Genomic DNA, 20393 nt, shown 5'->3' with positions numbered 1-20393 from the left:
ATAAAAGCAGTTTTCCTAAATAACTACCTGAACCGTGGCACTGAGGATGAAGAATCTTTTTATGGTATGTTGGTCTCAAGGGCCCACATCAACCTGGCCCATAATCACTCATTTGTGATTTGCACCCCGGTAAAAATTAAAATGCAATATTATTCTGCTTTAATAAGCCCTATCTTCAGTTAAGATGTTCAGAACTGCACCAAATTTTATGTGTATGATTGACCTGGCATTCTCTGGGGGTATGCCAAGTTTAGTAGAATTTCATCCATGGGGGTCTAAAAATTAGGTTATGTGTACATTTAGTGACTGTACACTCATTGGCCTGTAGATGGCGGTGCACATATACACATGCACACACACACAGGCACCCACATACTATCGGTATTAGAGCGGCCCGATACATAATTACAAATTCAGTAGGATTAAAGAAAGCCAAAAGTAGTCGTTTGTCCACTAGATGGCGCATCGTTGCAGTGAGGCGTAATTTTTGTTGGAAGTTAAAAGTGGGTTGGAAAAACAATGGGCGCTTCCTACAAGGACTAGTTTACGCGAGAGAGCGTCTAATAAGGATAGGATGATGTCACATGAAATGTAATTCCCATTTCTTCTTGAAGCCGAAATAAATCTGAGGATGTTTATGGGACATGCTTGGTTTTACTGCGGAATGCGTTAATCTTATAATATCAATAAGGACCTAGGTAATGTTACCGTTAAGCGTTGGTTGAGTGATGGAGGCCAATTTGATTGATTGCATTTTGTAGAAAACTATAAATGTGGTTATACCAAACAAATTGATAGCAGCACTGTAATTGTATCTTTGGACTGTCATTTGTTGCACGTGCTACAAAAATCATTCTGTGCAATGGAAGATTTACCAACGTTACACCGGTCTGATACTAGCCTGATGAGCCAGACCCACATTAAAATGTAGGGTCTGGGCACTCCACCGTTAGCAGTGCTCAGTCCGGGCGGGATAATCGATTTGTCTTTCAAATTCCCTCTGCACTTAATAGGACAGCGGCGGCAGCGCTATGGAGTCCCATGCGTTTCCTACCAGCGGAACTAGTTGGCTAGTTCAAGCGTTTGCCAACTTAATAAAAGCAACTTCGTGTCACACTGTTAGCCAGCAGCAACATCCATCTTATTTGTTTTCAAGTAGCAGGGAATTCAAGCCAAACCGTTGCAACTCTGCCATCAATCATTATGTTAAGCCCACCTAACGACTCTATACACGATTTTATTGGCCTGATTAAGTTTCAATTTCTGGAACTCACAAGCCAGCGGAGAGTTGCTAGACTAGCCCTGACAGCAAATGTAATTTGCTGCGCTAGAAGCGTCTAGATTTCTAGGCTAGTCTGATACAGTTTGCCTATACATGCATGAGACTGAGACGCCTGTTTATTTTGTTTTTAAGTGCGTGCAGGGTGTGAGAGGGGGAATCGATGTGCTTTGATTCCAGCTTGGTAGTTGTAGTCTGTGAAATTAAAAAGCACGTGTGTGTGAAGTATCCAAACAATTACACCTTCATTTCATTATGGCTGCTTTAACACACCTTAAGCTACTGTGTAGTGGGTCCCATTAAGAAGTGGCTACTTCATTTGCGCTTTCCTTGACTCATGGAGCGTGAATTTTATTACAACTTTTAAGCCGCGATATGGCAGTTTAAGTCCGCTTGATACTGTAAAGCGTAAGCCATTGGTTTCCAAATAAGATTTTATTTGTGTCGCCAGCATAGCCTATTGACAATTTATGTTGTAAATAGGCCTACCTTATAAGCCTACCTGTAGCTTAGGGAAGCTAACAGCTTTCTATTAGGATCTAGTTTGTTAGTGACAGTTTTGTCATAACTCCCTGATGCATTTTTGCATTTAGAATAGCCAGAAGCGTGGATATCTCAATGGGAAAATTAAACAATATCGGGTGCCTATGGACTAGGCTGGGTGAACCCAGCCTGATCTGCTCCGCTATTTATTTTTGATTTCTTAAAAGATTAAAGGTTGGTCTGGTGAAAGCCAGAGTAGCCATGGACCTCAGTTACACAATGCAAGGGAACATGAATCATCTTATATTTGCACGAACAATAGCGGACAACAGCTCTTCAACTTTGGCCCGTTAAAATGTGTATGAACAGTCTAGCGACCCATTTTATCAAGGCCCATTTGGACATGTCAGTTATTTGCACCACTGGTTAGATGTAAAACAGCATTTCGTTTCAGACTACTGCTACTTAATTTGTGCATTAACAATAACGTTTCAGACTACTGTTACTTAATTAGTGCATTAACAATAACGTTTCAGACTACTGTTACTTAACATTCACAAAAAATCCATCCATCCAAAAATGACCTTTGTTTTTGATAGCTGTTGAAAACGGCATGGAACTGACAGAGATGTTTTTGTTTATGAATAAATAAATAAATAACATTATGCTGATACCTTTTGCTTTTCCCAAATACAATGTAGCCTACAGGTGTAAGTGACCTTTCATCAATCCAGTTGCAATGGATGAACTGTGATGAACTGCCCTACTTGTGATTGTTTAGAGATTTTAAAGGTTTTATAACAATGCTACATCTTCTTTGGCTATTCTACAATCTATTCACCTTTTCAGCACCAGTAGGCTACTTTCTGTGCAGCCGCACACACACACTCAGGCATGCCAAACAAGCATACACAAAAGTTTCAAGAGTGGGGGATGGAGTAAAAGATGGAGACAAATTGAAGTGTGATTTATTTTCGCGGAACGGATGTACAGGACTGAGCGGCGGTCATATTTTGTACCGCTATGCGGTACATCTAGTTAATTACACACCAGCAAACAAACTCCTCAGCAGATTGTCATAAACTCCCAGTGGGAGTGTCATCCGCCCAGCATAGGGAGTCCCCAGGGTCCTAGAGGATCCCTGCTCTCTCCTCGTGGCCCGCTGGGTTGGTTCCGCTGGGTTGGTTCTGCTGGGTTGGTACGGCTCTCTGGTTCCGCTGGGTTGGTGTGGCGCTCTGGTTCCACTGGGTTGGTGTGGCGCTTTGGTTCTGCTGGGTTGGTGCGGCGCTCTGGTTCCGCTGGGTTGGTTCTGCTGGGTTGGTGCAGCGCTCTGGTTCCGCTGGGTTGTTGTGGCGCTCTGGTTCCGCTTGGTTGGTTCTGCTGGTTTGGTTCCGCTGAGTTCCTGCAGCATTCTGGTTCTGCTCAGCAGGTCAACGCAGTGCCATGGCCGCCACTGGGTGCCCACTCACACACCTGTTTGTTCCCTGTCACTCATCGTGGCTAATTTTAAGACGCTCCGCAGAGTGCAGTGAGATGGAGTGGACCGTAGACTCCCTCCACCTCAGTCTAGTTAACTCCTCCTCCAGCCTACTGACCAAGCTGGAATATGACTCACTATATTGGAATATGACTCACTATATCAGTGCTGGAATATGACTCACTATATCAGTGCTGGAATATGACTCACTATATCAAAGCTGGAATATGACTCACTAATATGACTCACTATATCAGAGCTGGAATATGACTCACTATATCAGTGCTGGAATATGACTCACTATATGACTCACTATATCAGAGCTGGAATATGACTCACTATATCAGTGCTGGAATATGACTCACTATATGACTCACTATATCAGAGCTGGAATATGACTCACTAATATGACTCACTATATCAGTGCTGGAATATGACTCACTAATATGACTCACTATATCAGTGCTCTCTGGTCTAACCAAAGATCCTTTTCAACCCTCTCTGGTCTGAGCCAGTACAGTCAATTCTGGCGGTCTTGGTTGATAATCTGTTCACTGCACATGCTCTGCTTCCAAAAAGCCCTTACTGTGCATGTAGACTGAGGCTCGAGTTCAATATTGCTGACAAATTTTGCCTGAATTTCTTTAGAATGTACGTGGATGATGTCATGCTGTGTCTCATGTGTTGTGTGCTCTGCGGTCATTTGGTGTCATTAGTCATTGTTACAGTAGCCGGTGACTACAAAGACTACACAAATGTCAATTATTAGTCAGGTTTAACTTCTAATTATTTGTCAGGTTTAACACCATGTTTAACTTCTAGACCCTATCGGTCTGTTCCCAGAGGATTTTTGGTTGAAACGTCCAAAACCAACGCAGATACTTTGAAATGAAAATGATTTGGACTTTGGCGTGGTGTATTTGGTGTATTTCATACATATGTATTTCTGACATAATTAAGTGCATTGTTAGAACTGTCTAAACAGTTAAAAAAAGGCTCTAAGGTTTGGTATGTTAAGTATTATTATGGTAAAGACAGACAGACCAATCCATACGTTTGCTATGTTTAGTGTTATTATGGTAAAGACAGACCAAACCATACGTTTGCTATGTTTAGTGTTATTATGGTAAAGACAGACCAATCCATACGTTTGCTATGTTTAGTGTTATTATGGTAAAGACAGACCAATCCATACATTTGCTATGGTTAGTGTTATTATGGTGAAGACCAACTTCACCTCGGTTCCACTCTGTGTTGGCCTTCATTGAGCAGTAAACTTTGTTGTAATTGGATGCTCTCTGCAGTAAACTTTGTTGTAATTGGATGCTCTCTGCAGTGTGAAGCGCCTGATCTCTAGGGAAGCAGTAATTACTCAAGTTAACGCTGAGGAAACTGCGGCTCATGAGACTGGGCGCTCCCTGAGCCAATCTCCACGGTAACGGTGTGGTAAAACTTAAACGGTCCTCACCAACAGAAACCTCCTTCTCCATGGGCTTGTGGAACTGTCAATCCGCAGTCAACAAAACCGACTTCATAGCTGGCTATGCCAACCACCTTTCATTGGAACTCCTTGCTCTCACTGAGACTTGGATCAAACCAGAGAACACTGCACTGCCCCGGCTGCACTCTCCACTAACCTTACACTATCCCACACCCTCGCCTATCTGGACGAGGAGGCGGGACGGCCTGCTGATCTCCAACAAATGGAAATTCACCCTGCTACTGCCTTCAAACAAATATGTCTCATTCGAATTCCATGCCATCACAGTGATCGCCCCAGCAAAACTCTACGTGCTGGTCATCTACCGCCCTCCAGGCCAACTAGGCGAATTTTATTGACGAACTTGACACTCTGCTATCCTCCATCCCTGAGCATGACTGTCCGCTTCTTGTTCTCGGTGATATGAACATCCACTTAGATGCCCCAGGCTCAGCGGACTTTTGGCCCTGGGCCACTCCTTTGACCTCGAACTGGTTCAAAGCCCACCCGACTCACAAAGCTGGCAAAGAGCTTGACTTGATCTTCACTGAACTGCAGCACAGACACCCTCATGGTGACGCCTATCCATCTTTTCTGACCACTTCTTCATCCAGTTCAACGCCAGCCTGTCAGAACAGCCTCCGGCTCCTCAGCCGATGGTCTGCGTTCGCCCGCAACATCCGAACCTGTCTCCAACGCACTTCTCCTCTATGGTTGCCTCCGGCCTACCTCCACTCAACTCCTTCTCCTCTCTGGAGGTTAATGAAACCACCGACTTCGCTCTGCTCCACACTGACCTCGTGTCAGACGAAGCTGTGCCCTCTTACCACAAGGCCAGCTCGATCCAAACATTCTCATCCATGGCTAAATGATACCCTCCGATCGCAGCGCACCAAACTCAGAGCCGCAGAGAGGAAATGGCACAAACCAAACTAGCTGACGACCTCAAAACTACCAGACACTCTCTGACCTCCTTCTCAGCCAGCATCACTGCTGCTAAGACTGCTTTCTACCATGACAAAATCAACAGCTACAGACACTCGAAAAACTTTTTCTCAACCTTCAAATCGCTACTCAACCCTCAGCTGCCTCCTCCTCCATTCAGCCTTACTGCAGATACCCTCGCCTCATTTTTTACAAACAAAGTGGCGGCAATCAGCAGTCAATTCTCTACATGCCCACTCAACGCATCTGACTCAGATCCCGTGACTCCTACAACCTCTAGGGACTGCTGGAACATCTTTTTCAGCATTCACTCTCTCCGAGAGTGAAGTGTCCAGACTCCTGACATGAAGCCATCCCCTACCACATGCCCGCTGGACACTATACCTACGAGCCTACTTCAGTCCATCAGCCCGACCATCGCTCCAGCTATCACACATGTGATCAATGCCTCGCTAACCTCCGCACAGTTCCAACAGCGTGCAAAAAATGGCCCGGTAACACCCGTTACTTAAGAAAGCTTTCTCAACCCTGCTCAAGTCGAGAACTACCGCCCTGTCTCACTACTGCCTTTCCTATCCAAAGGCATTGAACGAGCAGTCTCCAAACAGGTCTTTGACTTCCCTTTCACAGAACAACCTTCTGGATCCAAATCAGTCTGGGTTCAAAAGCCGCCACTCTACCGAAACGGCTCTGCTGTCTGTAACAGAAGCTTTAAAGAAGCCAGCTTTTAACCTTTCGGTCATCAGTACTCATTCTGCTTGACTTATCGGCTGCCTTTGACACGGTTAATCACCGTATCCTTCTCTCTATACTCGCTGATATGGGAATCTCGGTTCTGCTCTCTCCTGGTTTGAATCCCACCTCAGGGGCCTTCGTTTGGCTTTATCATGGCTATCCGCACCTCACCATCTCACCACAGGGGTCCCCAGGGCTCAGTGCTGGGCCCCTCCTCTTTGCTATCTACACCACCTCCTTCAAAGTCAAAGTCAAAGTCAGCTTTATTGTCAATTTCTTCACATGTTCCAGACATACAAAGAGATCGAAATTACGTTTCTCACTATCCCACGGTGAAGACAAGACATATTTACCAATTTAAGTCCACAGACAAACATAACATTCAAGTAAACAAAAAAAGTAAGTAAAATAAGTAAATAAGAGGGCACATATAATAATGAAAAAAAATAAGAGCAGCAAAATTTGGTTGAAATTGTGCATAGACAGTCAATAAAATACTAGTGCAAAGTCAGGCCAATAAAAGGCTTGGGTAGTTCTGTTTGACCTAAGTAATAAAGAAAGTGGCATAGTGGTGCAAGTTATGTAAGAGCAGCAGAAGTGTTGTGTTTTCAGGACAACAACACCAAGTTGTAAAAGTGTACAAGTGTGCAAGTGTTCAAGTGTGCAAGTGGGTAGTGCAGGCGGCCATTGTGGGTCCAATGTCCAGGATGTTATGTAGCTGAGGGTGGAGGGGGAGGAGGGAGAGGAGTTCAGCATCCTTACAGCTTGGTGTATGAAGCTGTTGGTGAGTCTGGTAGTGCGGGGGCGCAGGCTTCTGTACCTCTTCCCAGAGGGCAGTAGATCAAACAGATTGTGGCGGGGTGACTTGCATCACTCACAATTTTGGTCGCCTTCTTGGTGAGGTGGGTGGTGTAAATGTCCTTCAGGGGAGGTGAAGCACCAATGATCCTTCCAGCTGTGTTCACTATGCTGCAGGGGCTTTCCTGTTGTATTCAGTGCAGCTTCCGCCCCCACGATACAGCTGGAGAGGATGCTCTCAATGGTGCCTCGGTAGAATGTGGTCATGATGGCTGGTGGAGCACTTGCTCGCCCTGAGTTTCCGCAGGAAGTACAGGCGGCTGAGCTCTTCGCCAGTGATGCAGTGTTGGTGGTCCAGGAGAGGTCTTCACTGATGTGCACCCCAGGAATTTGGTGCTGCTTCGCTCTCTCCACCACAGCACCGTCGATGGTCAGTGGCAGGTGTTGGGTGTGACCTCTCCGAAGTCAACAACAATCTCTTTGGTCTTGCTGGCGTTCAGCAGGAGGTTGTTGTCCCTGCACCGCGTGGTCAGATGGTCGACCTCCAACCTGTATTGAGTCTCATTAAGCCCTTGGTGATGAGACCCACCAGTTATTAATAGATCAGCAAATTTCACTATGTGATTGTTGCTGTAGGTTGCAGTGCAGTCATGCGTCAGCAGGGTGAAGAGCAACGGACTGAGCACACAGCCTTGGGGGGCCCCTGTGCTCAGTGTGATGCTGCTTGAGGTATTGTTGCCAACCACGTACTACTTGGGGCCTCTGACAGAGGAAGTCCAGTAGCCAGTTGCAGAGGTAGGTACTGAGTCCCAGTTTGTCAAGTTTGCAGATGAGTTGTTGTGGTATTATGGTGTTGAATGCAGAACTGAAGTCTATAAACAGCAATCTTACATATGAGTCTCTTTTTTCCAGATGGGTGAGGGCTGGGTGGAGGGCAGAGCAGATTGCATCCTCTGTAGACCGCTTGGCTCGGTATGCAAACTGGAAGGGGTCAGGGTGGGGAGAATGGCTTTTGATATGTGACATGACAAGCCGCTCAAAGCACTTCATGATGATGGGTGTCAGTGCCACAGGGCGGTAGTCATTGAAGCAGGATGGAGCAGTTTTCTTCGGCACAGGTATGATGGTGGCAGCTTTGAAACATGATGGGACAGATTATCCGTTCGCACGGCTTCTCATACCACTGCTATGCAGACGACACACAGCTCTATCTGTCCTTTCCACCTGACGACCCCCTGGTTTCAGCACGGATCTCGGATTGCCTTTCAGACATAGCTACATGGATGAAGGCTCACCACCTCCAGCTGAACCTCTCAAAGACTGAACTGCTGGTCATCCCAGCTAAACCTACCATACACCCGACATCAACATCAAATTTGACTCCCTGTCTGTTTCACCGACCAGGACTGCAAGAAATCTAGGAGTTGTTCTTGACAACCAACTAAACTTCTCAGATCATGTTGCCTCAATTAAGCCCGGTCATGCCGTTTTGCACTCTACAACATCACGGAAAATCAGGACTTACTTGACTCAAGATGCTACCCAACTTCTGGTTCAGGCAATAGTCATCTCACGACTTCGACTTACTGCAATGCCCTCCTGACAGGTCTCCCAGCCTGCGCAGTGAAACCACTTCAGATGATCCAGAGAGCGCCTGGTCTGGTCTACAACCAACCCAAAGGGCACATGTTACCCGCTGCTCATCCAGCTACACTGGCTACCTATGGCGGCCCGCATCAAATTCAAGTCTCTAACGCTTGCCTACAAAGTAGTCTCGGTTCTGCTCCCACCCTACTTGAATGCCCTCATACAGACTTACACTACCTCCAGACCGCTGCGTTCCTCTGGCCGAGCGGCGTCTAGCTCTACCATAATGCGCTCAAGCCAATCCAAACTTTTCTCATCTGTTGTTCCTCGTTGGTGGAACACACTGCCAGTTCCTACAAGGGCAGGGACATCCTTTTCCACTTTCAAAAACTCCTGAAGACCCAGCTCTTTAGAGAACATCTACTCTCATAGCAACACTTACAACAAGTCTTACTGATCCTAGCACTCACCAGCCGTTTTAAACTGACAAGTAACTGTTAAAAACAGCACTCACCGACGCACTTATTCTTACTGTACTCTAATGTTTTTTTTAAACTGTCCTAAAATTGTGAGAATTGTTCTAAAACTTACTGTTTACCATGTTGTTAGTCGCTTTGGTTAAAAAGCGTCAGCCAAATGTAATGTAATGTAATGTAATGTAATGTAAAGGAAACACCTTCTTACACACAGTAATTAACTGCAAATCTGCGCGATCAGCAACGATGTGTGGCGTGGCTGTGGTAAGCCAGAGTAAAATTGATTGAGGCGTGCTTTCATCTGAATAGAAACGTGATCGTGATGGTGGTGTGAGACTGGGCACTCCCTGAGCCAATCTCCATGGTAACGGTGTGTGTTTTTAATGGAATGGGAGTCACAGCAGTGTAGCAGGCACTGCGCACCAGAAAATGACTTTCGCCCGCATAATTACACTGTAGTGCTGATTTGGAGTTAATGTGTGTGTGTGTGTGTGTCATCCAGGCCAGGCGCTACATCGCCGACTCGCTGGGCGGCCGGTATGCGGAGGGAACGGTGTTGGACATGGAGGCTGTGTGTGTGGAGAGTGATGAGAGGACGCCTCTGGTCTGCTTCCTGTCCATGGGGTCCGATCCCACCGAGAACATTGAGAAGCTCGCTAAAGCCAAGGTATGCACCTCACGTGCACAACACACACACACACACACACACACACACACACACACACACACACACACACACACACACGTGCATACACACACACACAGACACAAATGCATGCACACACACACACACAGGCACACGCATGTACACACACACACACACACACACACACACACACACACACACACACACACACACACACACACACACACACACACGTACACACACACACACACACACACACAGCAGCAGCAGCAGCAGCATGGGGAGCAGCTTGATGTGCTGTCTGTTCTCAGCAGAGTGGTGAATCCTGTTGGTAAAGGAGGATTCACAGGTCACAGCTCATTCAGATCACATAATTGAACAATTACATCACAATTTCATTCAATGAGTCTACCTTATAGGACATAGTGATCAGACATATAGAAAAAACAGTACAATAGACACACACGTCAAATACATTTTACAGAAAACAGGACATTTCCAATTCTTCGTTTAGACCATTAGGATGAAGAGTCTTTCGATATAAAATATATCTGCATTCACATTGCAATAAACATTTGTCTAAATTTCCACCTTTTGGGAGTCAAATGATCAGTGCCACAGAATTACAGGTCCTTAATTGAGTGGTTTCCGTCTGCAAAATGTCTCGCAACAGCTGATTTGGGATCAGCCCTGCGAATAGAACTTTTATGCTCATTAATTCTGAATCTGAGGTTTTACCAACATACTGAAGGCCACATTTTAAACATGAAAGAAGGTAAACAACATTGTTAGAGCTGCATGTAATACGTTTTTTAATCTTGTATTCTCTCTTTGTCACATAACTTGAAAAGGTGTTGACTTTTTTAGCATTGGAACAAGCAGCACAGTTACGGCATGGGAAGAAACCTGTGGCATTTTTTAAACGTTCCTGACGGGTGGATGTTCTGTGTGTATCTGCATGTTCCAGTATATCACGTTTATATAACATTTTGCTCTAGAAAAAGAGAACAGAGGGGGAGAATTAAAGATCTCTTTACCAACATTATCAATTGACAAGATATTCCAATGTTTTTTAACCACATCACATATAAAGTGGCCTAGAGGTGAGAAAGTAGTATTGAAAACACAAGAAAAAGATTTTTGTCTCTTAGGTCTAGCTTTGTCAAAAAGGTCATTTCTATTCTTGCCATGTGCTTTGATGAATGCTTCATTAAGAACATCACAGGGATACCCTCTTTCCAACAATCTGTTAAGAAGCTTATGGACCTCTACCTGGAAGTCATCATCCCTTGCACATATACGTCGTAGCCTTAAGAACTGACTTGACTGGCGTTGTGATGTCCAGAGACGTTGTGATGTCCAGGGGCGTTGTGATGTCCAGAGGCGTTGTCATGTCCAGAGGCGTTGTGATGTGTCGTCTCCCTAGTCATGTCCAGATGCGTTGTGATGTCATGTGTGGTCTCCCTCAGGCGGTCCCGTGCAGGCCCATCTCCATGGGTCAGGGCCAGGATGTCCACGCCCGCAGACTGCTGTCCCAGAGCATGGGCGACGGAGGCTGGCTGCTCCTGCAGAACTGCCACCTGGGCCTGGACTTTCTGGACGAGCTGCTGGACACCGGTCACCACCACCGAGAACGTCCACGAGGGCTTCAGAGTGTGGATCACCACCGAGGTCCACCCCAAATTTCCCATCAACCTCTTGCAGTCGTCCATCAAGTTCACCAACGAACCTCCCCAAGGTGATGCACTTTTTAAGCATTATATTATTATTATTATTATTATTATTTACATTTGGTTAAGTAATTGACAGATTTAGGAGGCATTCACACCTTACATGGATAGATATCTGAAATATGTTAAATATATTCATCATATATTTTAGTGGATTTTTTCAGCACATAAAGCCAGCTGAAGTCACTTAACACAGTATGGATGTCTTTGCTGTGGATTATGTGCTGAGGTGTGCTGTTGCAGTGTAATAGTTGTTGTGTGCAGGTGTGTAGGCGGGTTTGTGTTGTGTGCAGGTGTGAAGGCGGGTTTGTGTTGTGTGCAGGTGTGAAGGCGGGTTTGTGTTATGTGCAGGTGTTAGGGCAGGTTTGTGTTGTGTGCAGGTGTGAAGGCGGGTTTGTGTTGTGTGCAGGTGTGAAGGCGGGTTTGTGTTGTGTGCAGGTGTGAAGGCGGGTTTGTGTTGTGTGCAGGTGTGAAGGCGGGTTTGTGTTATGTGCAGGTGTTAGGGCAGGTTTGTGTTGTGTGCAGGTGTGAAGGCGGGTTTGTGTTGTGTGCAGGTGTGAAGGCGGGTTTGTGTTGTGTGCAGGTGTGAAGGCGGGTTTGTGTTGTGTGCAGGTGTGAAGGCGGGTCTGAAGAGGACATATGGCGGCCTGACTCAGGACCAGCTGGAGATCTCCAACATGCCCCAGTGGAGGCCACTGCTCTACGCCGTCGCCTTCCTCCACACCACCGTGCAGGTCAGCGTGTGGCACAGGGCACTGCCCACTTTATTCTCATATGAAGTTATAACTATAAACTATGAAATACAATATGTAAAATCCTTAAATTTATTTTTACATCAAATCAAGTCAGTTACTCACAATAAGCTGTACTGCTCTACTTCTGCCCACATTGTTCCACCTGCAATAATGAGTTAAAGATGATCCGCTTGCCTCTGCGCATGGTACACCTTGGCACATTTGCCTCAGTGCAAAGGTATACATACAAACTTTCACCTCGGATCACTATGTGTAATTCATGTAAAATATGTTGTTTTTAAAGGTATCAGAACTCCCCCTATTACTGTCGGTCCCGTATTTCCACCGTCTTGCGTGTCTGTGTCACTTAATATCCATTTCTATACAAACCAAGACAGCGGACTCCTAAAGAAATGCAAGCACCCACACTGTAGGTGTATGTAAATTAGCTATGTACCAAAAATGACATTTTACCGTGACTCGAAGAGCTGTAAACAGTGTTATAAGGCTTCTATGTACACAACCGCTTGGAGCTCCAGTGGAATTTTAATTTCATGACCAAAAATGAATTCTCGGTCTAACAGTTCATGTGCCGTTGAAGCCCACAATTCTCGGCGTAAATAGGCGACCCATCAGGCCAGCACTATAACTCAGAGCGTGGTAAACAAAATCGGATATTTCAGGCAGTAAATGCTCCCGTTAAGAACCAAACCAGATTTGGTTCAAATCTACACACCTATGGCTACTGAAAAATGTACGGTTAATTTAGCAAATGTTATTTTTAAGTATTAAAAAACATCATTGTTTTAGAATTTTTGAACAAAAGTGGTGGTAATTGGAGGCGTTACGATAGATGTAAAATTGTTTGTAAATGCATTGTTTGTAAAGGTAGATGTAAAGTTGTTTGTTGTCTGACCTCCTCACACTCTCACCAACAGGAGAGACGCAAGTTTGGCCCTCTGGGTTGGAACATTCCGTACGAGTTCAACCAGGCCGACTTCACGTCCAGCATGCAGTTTGTCCAGAACCACCTAGACGAGGTGGACGTGAAGCGTGGGGTGAACTGGAGCTGTCTGCGCTACATGCTGGGTGAGGTCCAGTACGGAGGCCGGGTCACCGACGACCTGGACAAGCGCCTGCTCAACACCTTCGCCCGCATCTGGTTCAGCGACAACATGTTCGGAGACAGGTTCTGCTTCTACAAGGGCTACACCATTCCAAAAGCCAAGACTGTGCAGGACTGCCTGAGTCATATAGATGCACTGCCACTGGTGGATTCACCTGAGGTAAGAAGCCTCCAACATTTCCTTGCTCAAATAGAGCTTATTTATAAATGTCTGGTTCAGTTCCATTCAAAATGTTTTGAAGTTAATGCAGCAGTGTTATTTGAGTTACCAGTTGATACCGGCAGCAGTGTTGTTATAATTATATGATTGTAGAAGCATTTTCAGAGGATTGAAGAACTGCCAGTACTTTTCAAAGTAACAGAAACAATTGATATTTGTTGTATGACTCACGATAGGTAATAGGTAACTCACGATAGGTCCATAAATTGCATAGTGAATGTTGCCATGTTCAACTGTACTGCTTTGGAAGCATAGTTTGGAGTAGAGTGGAGCAGTGTGTTGCTAACGCAGGCGTTGCCTCAACATCCTCTGCAGGTGTTTGGCCTTCACCCAAATGCTGACATCACCTACCAGACCAACCTGGCCAATGAGACCCTGAGCACCATCATCAGCGTCCAGCCCAAGGACAGTGGCGCAGGGGGCGGGGAGACACGAGAGAGCTCCGTGCAGCGGCTGGCCAACGAGATGCTGGACAAGCTCCCGGCCGACTACGTGCCGCACGAGGTGAGGGGTCACACGAGGTCAGGGGTCACACGAGGTCAGGGGTCCGCCGGTGAGGAGTTTTAGGGAAGAGCGCCAATAAATCATAAAGCATCCCTGGCACTCGGAAGGCCTTGTGTGAGCTGCAGGAAGTGTTTTTTATTTCACATTTCTTTGACTGCTGAGTGGATTTGCCTTTTTGTGTGATATGAATGTGTAATGTATGGTGTGCCTTGGATATACAGTTTCTGTTTTTATTCCTGTCATTACTTCCACAATTAACATCCGACAGCAGAGGAAGAGGGTGCAGGGAAAACACGACCCCTAAAGGCACTCACACGACCCCTAAAGGCACTCACACGACCCCTAAAGGCACTCACACGATCCCCTAAAGGCACTCACATGACCTCTATAGACACACGACCCCTAAAGGCACTCACACGACCTCTATAGACACACGACCCCTAAAGGCACTCACACGACCTCTATAGGCACTAACACAACCTCTATAGACACACGACCCCTATAGGCACTCACACGACCCCTAAAGGCACTCACTCAACCTCTATAGACACACGACCTCTATAGGCTCTCACACGACCCCTAAAGGCACTCACACGACCCCTAACTCACACGACCTCTATAGACACATGACCTCTAAAGGCTCTCACACGACCCCTAAAGGCACTCACACGACCCCTAAAGGCACTCACACGACCTCTCACACGACCCCTATAGGCTCTCACACGACCTCTATAGGCTCTCACACGACCCTTGAAGGCACTCACAGCTGAAAACACTACCTCTAAAGGCACTCACAGCTGAAAGAAAAACTTGTTGTTTTGGAGTGATAATCGGTACTGTGGACATGTTGTTTTGCAGTGATAATCGGTACTGTAGACATGTTGTTTTGCAGTGATAATCGGTACTGTAGACATGTTGTTTTGCAGTGATAATCGGTACTGTAGACATGTTGTTTTGGAGTGGTAATGTTGACATGTTGTTCTGGAGTGATAATTGGCACTGTTGACATGTTGTTGTTATATTATTATGGTTCTCTCTTATAGGTGCGAATCCATCTGCAGAAAATGGGAGCCTTCCAGCCAATGACCATCTTCCTGCGGCAAGAGCTGGACCGCATGCAGCGAATCATCGGAAGAGTGCGGAGCACCCTGACTGACCTCAAGTTGGCCATTGATGGTTTGTGACCAAATGATCACACCAATGAAATAACTCTGATATAAACCCTGTTTGCGATACCAAATGATCACTTGATACCAAATGATAACTCTGATATAAACCGTATGGAAACGTATTTGATATACATATTTGATATACATATTTGATATACGTAATAAATGCCGACACATACATTTAATTGTGAATGTTCTGTATGTGTCATCTTTGTAACTTTTTTTACAAATATTATTTAAATATTTTACATATAGACAATTGTTTAAGGGTATATTGCATATGCAGGCAATTCAGCAGCTTCCATTTATTTATTTATTTATTGATATTCATTTATTTAATTCAAGCTTTTGTCCAAAGCACCTCACAGAGACCGGTTTTGCTAGTTGTTTTTGCCATATATACAGTCTATGGGTTTTGCTAGTTGCTTTTGCCATATATACAGTCTATGTTTTTTGCTAGTTGCTTTTGCAATATATACAGTCTATGGTTTTTGCAAGTTGCTTTTGCCATATATACCCATGTTTTACTCGTGTATAAAACTCTGACGTGAGGGACCATCATCATGTCCATTTCTGAAACTGTGACGTTAGGGACCATCATCATGTTCATTTTAACGTTAGGGACCATCATCATGTCCATTTCTAACGTTAGGGACCATCATCATGTCGGAGGACCTGCGGAACACGCACTGGACAGCATGTACGATGCGCGAGTGCCGTGGCTGTGGCAGAAGGTGTCCTGGGAGTCGTCCACGCTGGGCTTCTGGTTCACAGAGCTGGTGGAGCGCAACCAGCAACTCCACGGCTGGACTTTCGGCGGCCGACCCAACCAGTTCTGGCTCACCGGCTTTTTCAACCCCCAGGTGCAACACACACACACACACACACACACTAAAACCTTCCACCTGGATTTATCCAATTCTCATAAAGCTAAAAACCTTCCATTCATACCTCAAGAAGATCTGAAGTCTGTAATCACTTCTAGCACGGAGCAGTGAGCTGAAATCTTGCTGATTCATGTCTGTAATCACTCCTAGCAGTGAGAATGAGCAGTACTGACGTCATGTCTGTAATCACTCCTAGCAGTGAGAATGAGCAGTACTGACGTCATGTCTGTAATCACTCCTAGCAGTGAGAATGAGCAGTACTGACGTCATGTCTCTAATCACTCCTAGCAGCTACTGAGCAGTGTAATCACTCCTAGCAGTGAGAATGAGCAGTACTGATGTCATGTCTGTAATCACTCCTAGCAGTGAGAATGAGCAGTACTAACGCCATGTCTCTAATAACTCCTAGCTGTGAGAATGATCAGTAAGGATGTCATGTCTGTAATCACTCCTAGCAGTGAGAATGAGCAGTACTGACGTCATGTCTGTAATCACTCCTGCCTTCTCTCTCACTCCAGGGCTTTTTGACTGCCATGCGTCAGGAGACCACACGCATGAACCTGTCCAAAGGCTGGGCACTGGACACGGTGGTCCTCCATAACGATGTCACGCGCATGATGAGAGAGGACGTCACTGCCCCCCCACCCAGCGATGTCGGGGGCGTCTACGTCTACGGACTCTTCCTGGAGGGAGCCGGCTGGGACAAGAGGAATGCTAAACTCACTGAGTCTTCTCCCAAGGTAACACACACACACACACACACATACACACACACACACATATACACACACACACATACACACATATATATACACACACATACACATACACATACACACACACACATACACAAGTAACATCAACACCAAACTCACCGACTCTTCTCACTACACTGATGTCACCACAACACACACAATTTCTCACTAAAGAGACCTTGTTATGTTTTAATTCTAATTCACCCCTTGCAAGTGACGTCACGTTTTGTTCGCGCCACAGCAAAATAGCCTAGTGGACGGCAAGAACACGAATCAAATCAATGGGTTGTAATGGGACATATTGCACAGCTTGGAGATTATAGTGAGATTTAACCGTAGTAATGCCCTTCCACGACTGTTGGCTTATTGTTTGGAATACAACAACATCCCATGTTCTTGCATAGATATATTTTGGTTTGTTTTCTTTGTGTTTCGGGAGTATTTCAACCACAATTGCATGCTTATCTCCTCAGTGTATGAAGCACAGTAGCGGTTGTTATAGCAACCATAGACTCTGAACAGGACGGCAGATAGCGCTTAGGCAAAGTCTTTGGCAAGATCTGAATGTAAACAGATAATACCGTTCAAGTTTTTTTGAATTTCTTTCAATTCTTTAACTTAAGACATGTAAGAAGTAAGTTTATTCGCTGGGCAACATACAAACTGACGAGTTACATTAGCCCTAGCACTATGAGCTCACGATAAGCGTTAGCTAGAATAGCTAGCTTCTAAGTGTGGCAGCTATTTATTATTTCATGTTCTGATATGACATTCTTAACGTTTTGACTGTGTTACAACTGATAAAAGCAAGACAAATAAAGTAACCAAATCGCTTTGCAATATTTTAGTCCCAGAAATACTTATGGGTGTTCATTTACCATAATGTTAATTACAGTAGCCCTAACGTAACGTTATCTCCCCTTGCTGTTACCACAAGTTTTAATAACTTTACATTTGCGATCATGACCCATTTCATCTAACAACACCACTGGCATCTTCTTTGACTATCAGACCCCAAACAGCAATACATTGAACTACAAAGATGTTATAGTAATGGTGTTCAGTTCATCATAATCTTTATGACATAATGTAATTTGCCGTCCAGCATGGAGCCGTCACGTGACTTAAGTCACGTGTCTGCAAGGGGTGAATAACACTAAAGAGACCTTGTTATATTTGAATAACACTAAAGAGACCTTGTTATATTTTAATTCTAATGACACTAAAGAGACCTTGTTATGTTTTAATTCTAATAACACTAAAGAGACCTTGTTATGTTTTAATTCTAATAACACTAAAGAGACCTTATATGTTTTAATTCTTATAACACTCTGCGCAGGGCACAGGGCTAATAATCAACTTTATGTTCTAATTCTCTGTGCTGTAACACTAGCCTTAGTTTTCTGTCATATAAAATACCTTCAGCTCTTTTGTATTCATTGCTTTGACTATTTCAGCTGTACGTTCTTATCCCTCGAATGAACGTCAGATCAGTTGCCCTCAGTGTGCAGGTGAACGTCAGGTCAGTTGCCCTCAGTGTGCAGGTGGCTTGTGTGGTCCAGTCAACACAAGCATGTGTGTCCTCACCATATGACTCAGTCAGCTGATCCTGTCCTCTCCCAGGTCCTCTTCACACCACTGCCCGTGGTGCACGTGTACGCCATCAGCAGCACCTCCCCCCCTGACCCCAAGAAGGCCGCGGCCATCAGCCTCTACCCCTGCCCCGTGTACAAGAAGCCCCGGCGCACTGACCTCACCTTCATCTTCTCCCTCCTCCTCCGGACCAGCCAGCCCGTGGAGCACTGGACACTGCGAGGGGCGGCTTTGCTCTGCGACTGCAAATGAACAAGTAGCTAAAACACCCCTGGTGCGTTTTTAGCTAAAGCACCCCTGAATGCCATTTAGCTAAAGCGGCCCTCTTGCGTTGGCCATTTAGCTAAAACACCCCTGGTGCGTTGGCCATTTAGCTAAAGCAGCCCTCTTGCGTTGGCCATTTAGCTAAAGCAGCCCTCTTGCGTTGACCATATGCTGATGTGTTTCTTGGGAGTGGTTTGGGAGTATTCCAACCAAGCAGCAACACACATGATTTCTCTCCAAATTTCTCACCTAATCAACAAACAAAATGGATGGAGCAAGTCATGTGTGCTGTGCCTGGTGGGAATAACGATCAGTAGCTATAGCGACAGTCAGCTGCTGAGAGCGCTGAGTGTGTCCTTTGCTTGTTATGATTTGCTCTTTAATATGTAGTGGATGGCGACCTAATTAGGATGTAAGTGATCATGACAATGACAAAGAATGTATCTAATGAGTTTACAATGGAACTACACACTTTTTACATTTGAAAAATCAAATTAATTCTGATAAATAGATATTTTAGTAACTAGGTCAATTATGCTAATTGGGTGTTAGCCAGGTCAATTAGTCTATTTCTATGCAGGGCGCTGTTCTTGGGATTCTAGTGGCCTGTACTGACACTGAGTCCAGCAGCAGTTTAGTTTTGTCTTTCCTCACAAATAGCAGCACTTGAAGAATATGGTGAAGGTTCATGATTATGTTTTGCATTTTTATTAGCTGTTTTCCAAATATATCACCAGAGAATAAAAACAATGCAAAAAGTATCACAAAATGTTCATTGTTTGAATGACTAATGACTTTGTATTGTCTGTTAGCCCAGTAGAAAATATGTGTGTGTCATTGAATACTATTTTATCTGTGATACCTAAATAGGAAAAAAGCATTTTATTACTCCTCCTAAACATGTAGGTGTTTACTTACGTAGGTTGCAAAACAATTTCATTAATATTCTAGCAGCAGTCATCAATATAGCAGTCATGTACTTCAAAACCAAATGCAATCAAGGCTGGATAATATCAGATAACACAACTAATTAAACTAATTAAATGTCATAAATATATCTATATATGTCTGTGTGGCAAACAACTACACATGCAGAACACAATGGACATTCAAGAGGTAAACTTTAAATAATATATACATTAGAGAAACATCTACGCATGCAAGGTCACCTGGTCACAGTACATTTTCTAGATAGATAGATACAGTAGATACTTTATTGATCCTCAAGGGAAAATTCAAGAATTCTTTCAGTGTAGCCGAAGCTGGTGGAACTTCTATGGGCTGCTCAGCGTTTAGCATCAAGCTAAAGGCTCTAGATTAGTATTCTCAGGTCATACATATGGGCCCTTTCTACTTCTACATGCCCACATTTCATCAACCATTTTAGACGTTTAGTGTAGCTTACTGCCAAATATGCCACCTATCTCCATGAGCTAAATGCTAGCTATACGCTGGCCTAAATAACTGGTTTTATAGCCAGTTTTATATATACTTCCTCAACACCA

General features: G+C 44.8%; 1 protein-coding gene across 1 annotated transcript in view; it reads left to right on the top strand.

The window, feature by feature from the left end:
- The window catches only part of LOC125309763 (dynein axonemal heavy chain 5-like), a gene marked incomplete at its 5' end in the record, with an annotated part of 45743 nt that extends 26086 nt beyond the window's left edge, over positions 1 to 19657 (top strand). Inside the window, 10 exon segments of the mRNA XM_048266855.1 lie at positions 9763 to 9927; positions 11376 to 11522; positions 11524 to 11644; positions 12249 to 12370; positions 13309 to 13656; positions 14032 to 14220; positions 15264 to 15396; positions 16011 to 16252; positions 16795 to 17016; positions 18655 to 19657. Coding sequence (XP_048122812.1) covers positions 9763 to 9927; positions 11376 to 11522; positions 11524 to 11644; positions 12249 to 12370; positions 13309 to 13656; positions 14032 to 14220; positions 15264 to 15396; positions 16011 to 16252; positions 16795 to 17016; positions 18655 to 18876 — 1911 coding nt within the window.
- Positions 19658 to 20393: the final 736 nt, after the last annotated feature.

Source organism: Alosa alosa, chromosome 16 (genome assembly GCF_017589495.1).
Source record: "Alosa alosa isolate M-15738 ecotype Scorff River chromosome 16, AALO_Geno_1.1, whole genome shotgun sequence".
In the NCBI taxonomy this organism is placed as follows: domain Eukaryota; kingdom Metazoa; phylum Chordata; class Actinopteri; order Clupeiformes; family Clupeidae; genus Alosa; species Alosa alosa.
Note: the sequence above shows the minus strand (reverse complement) of the source record. Positions and strands in the feature narration are given on the sequence as shown.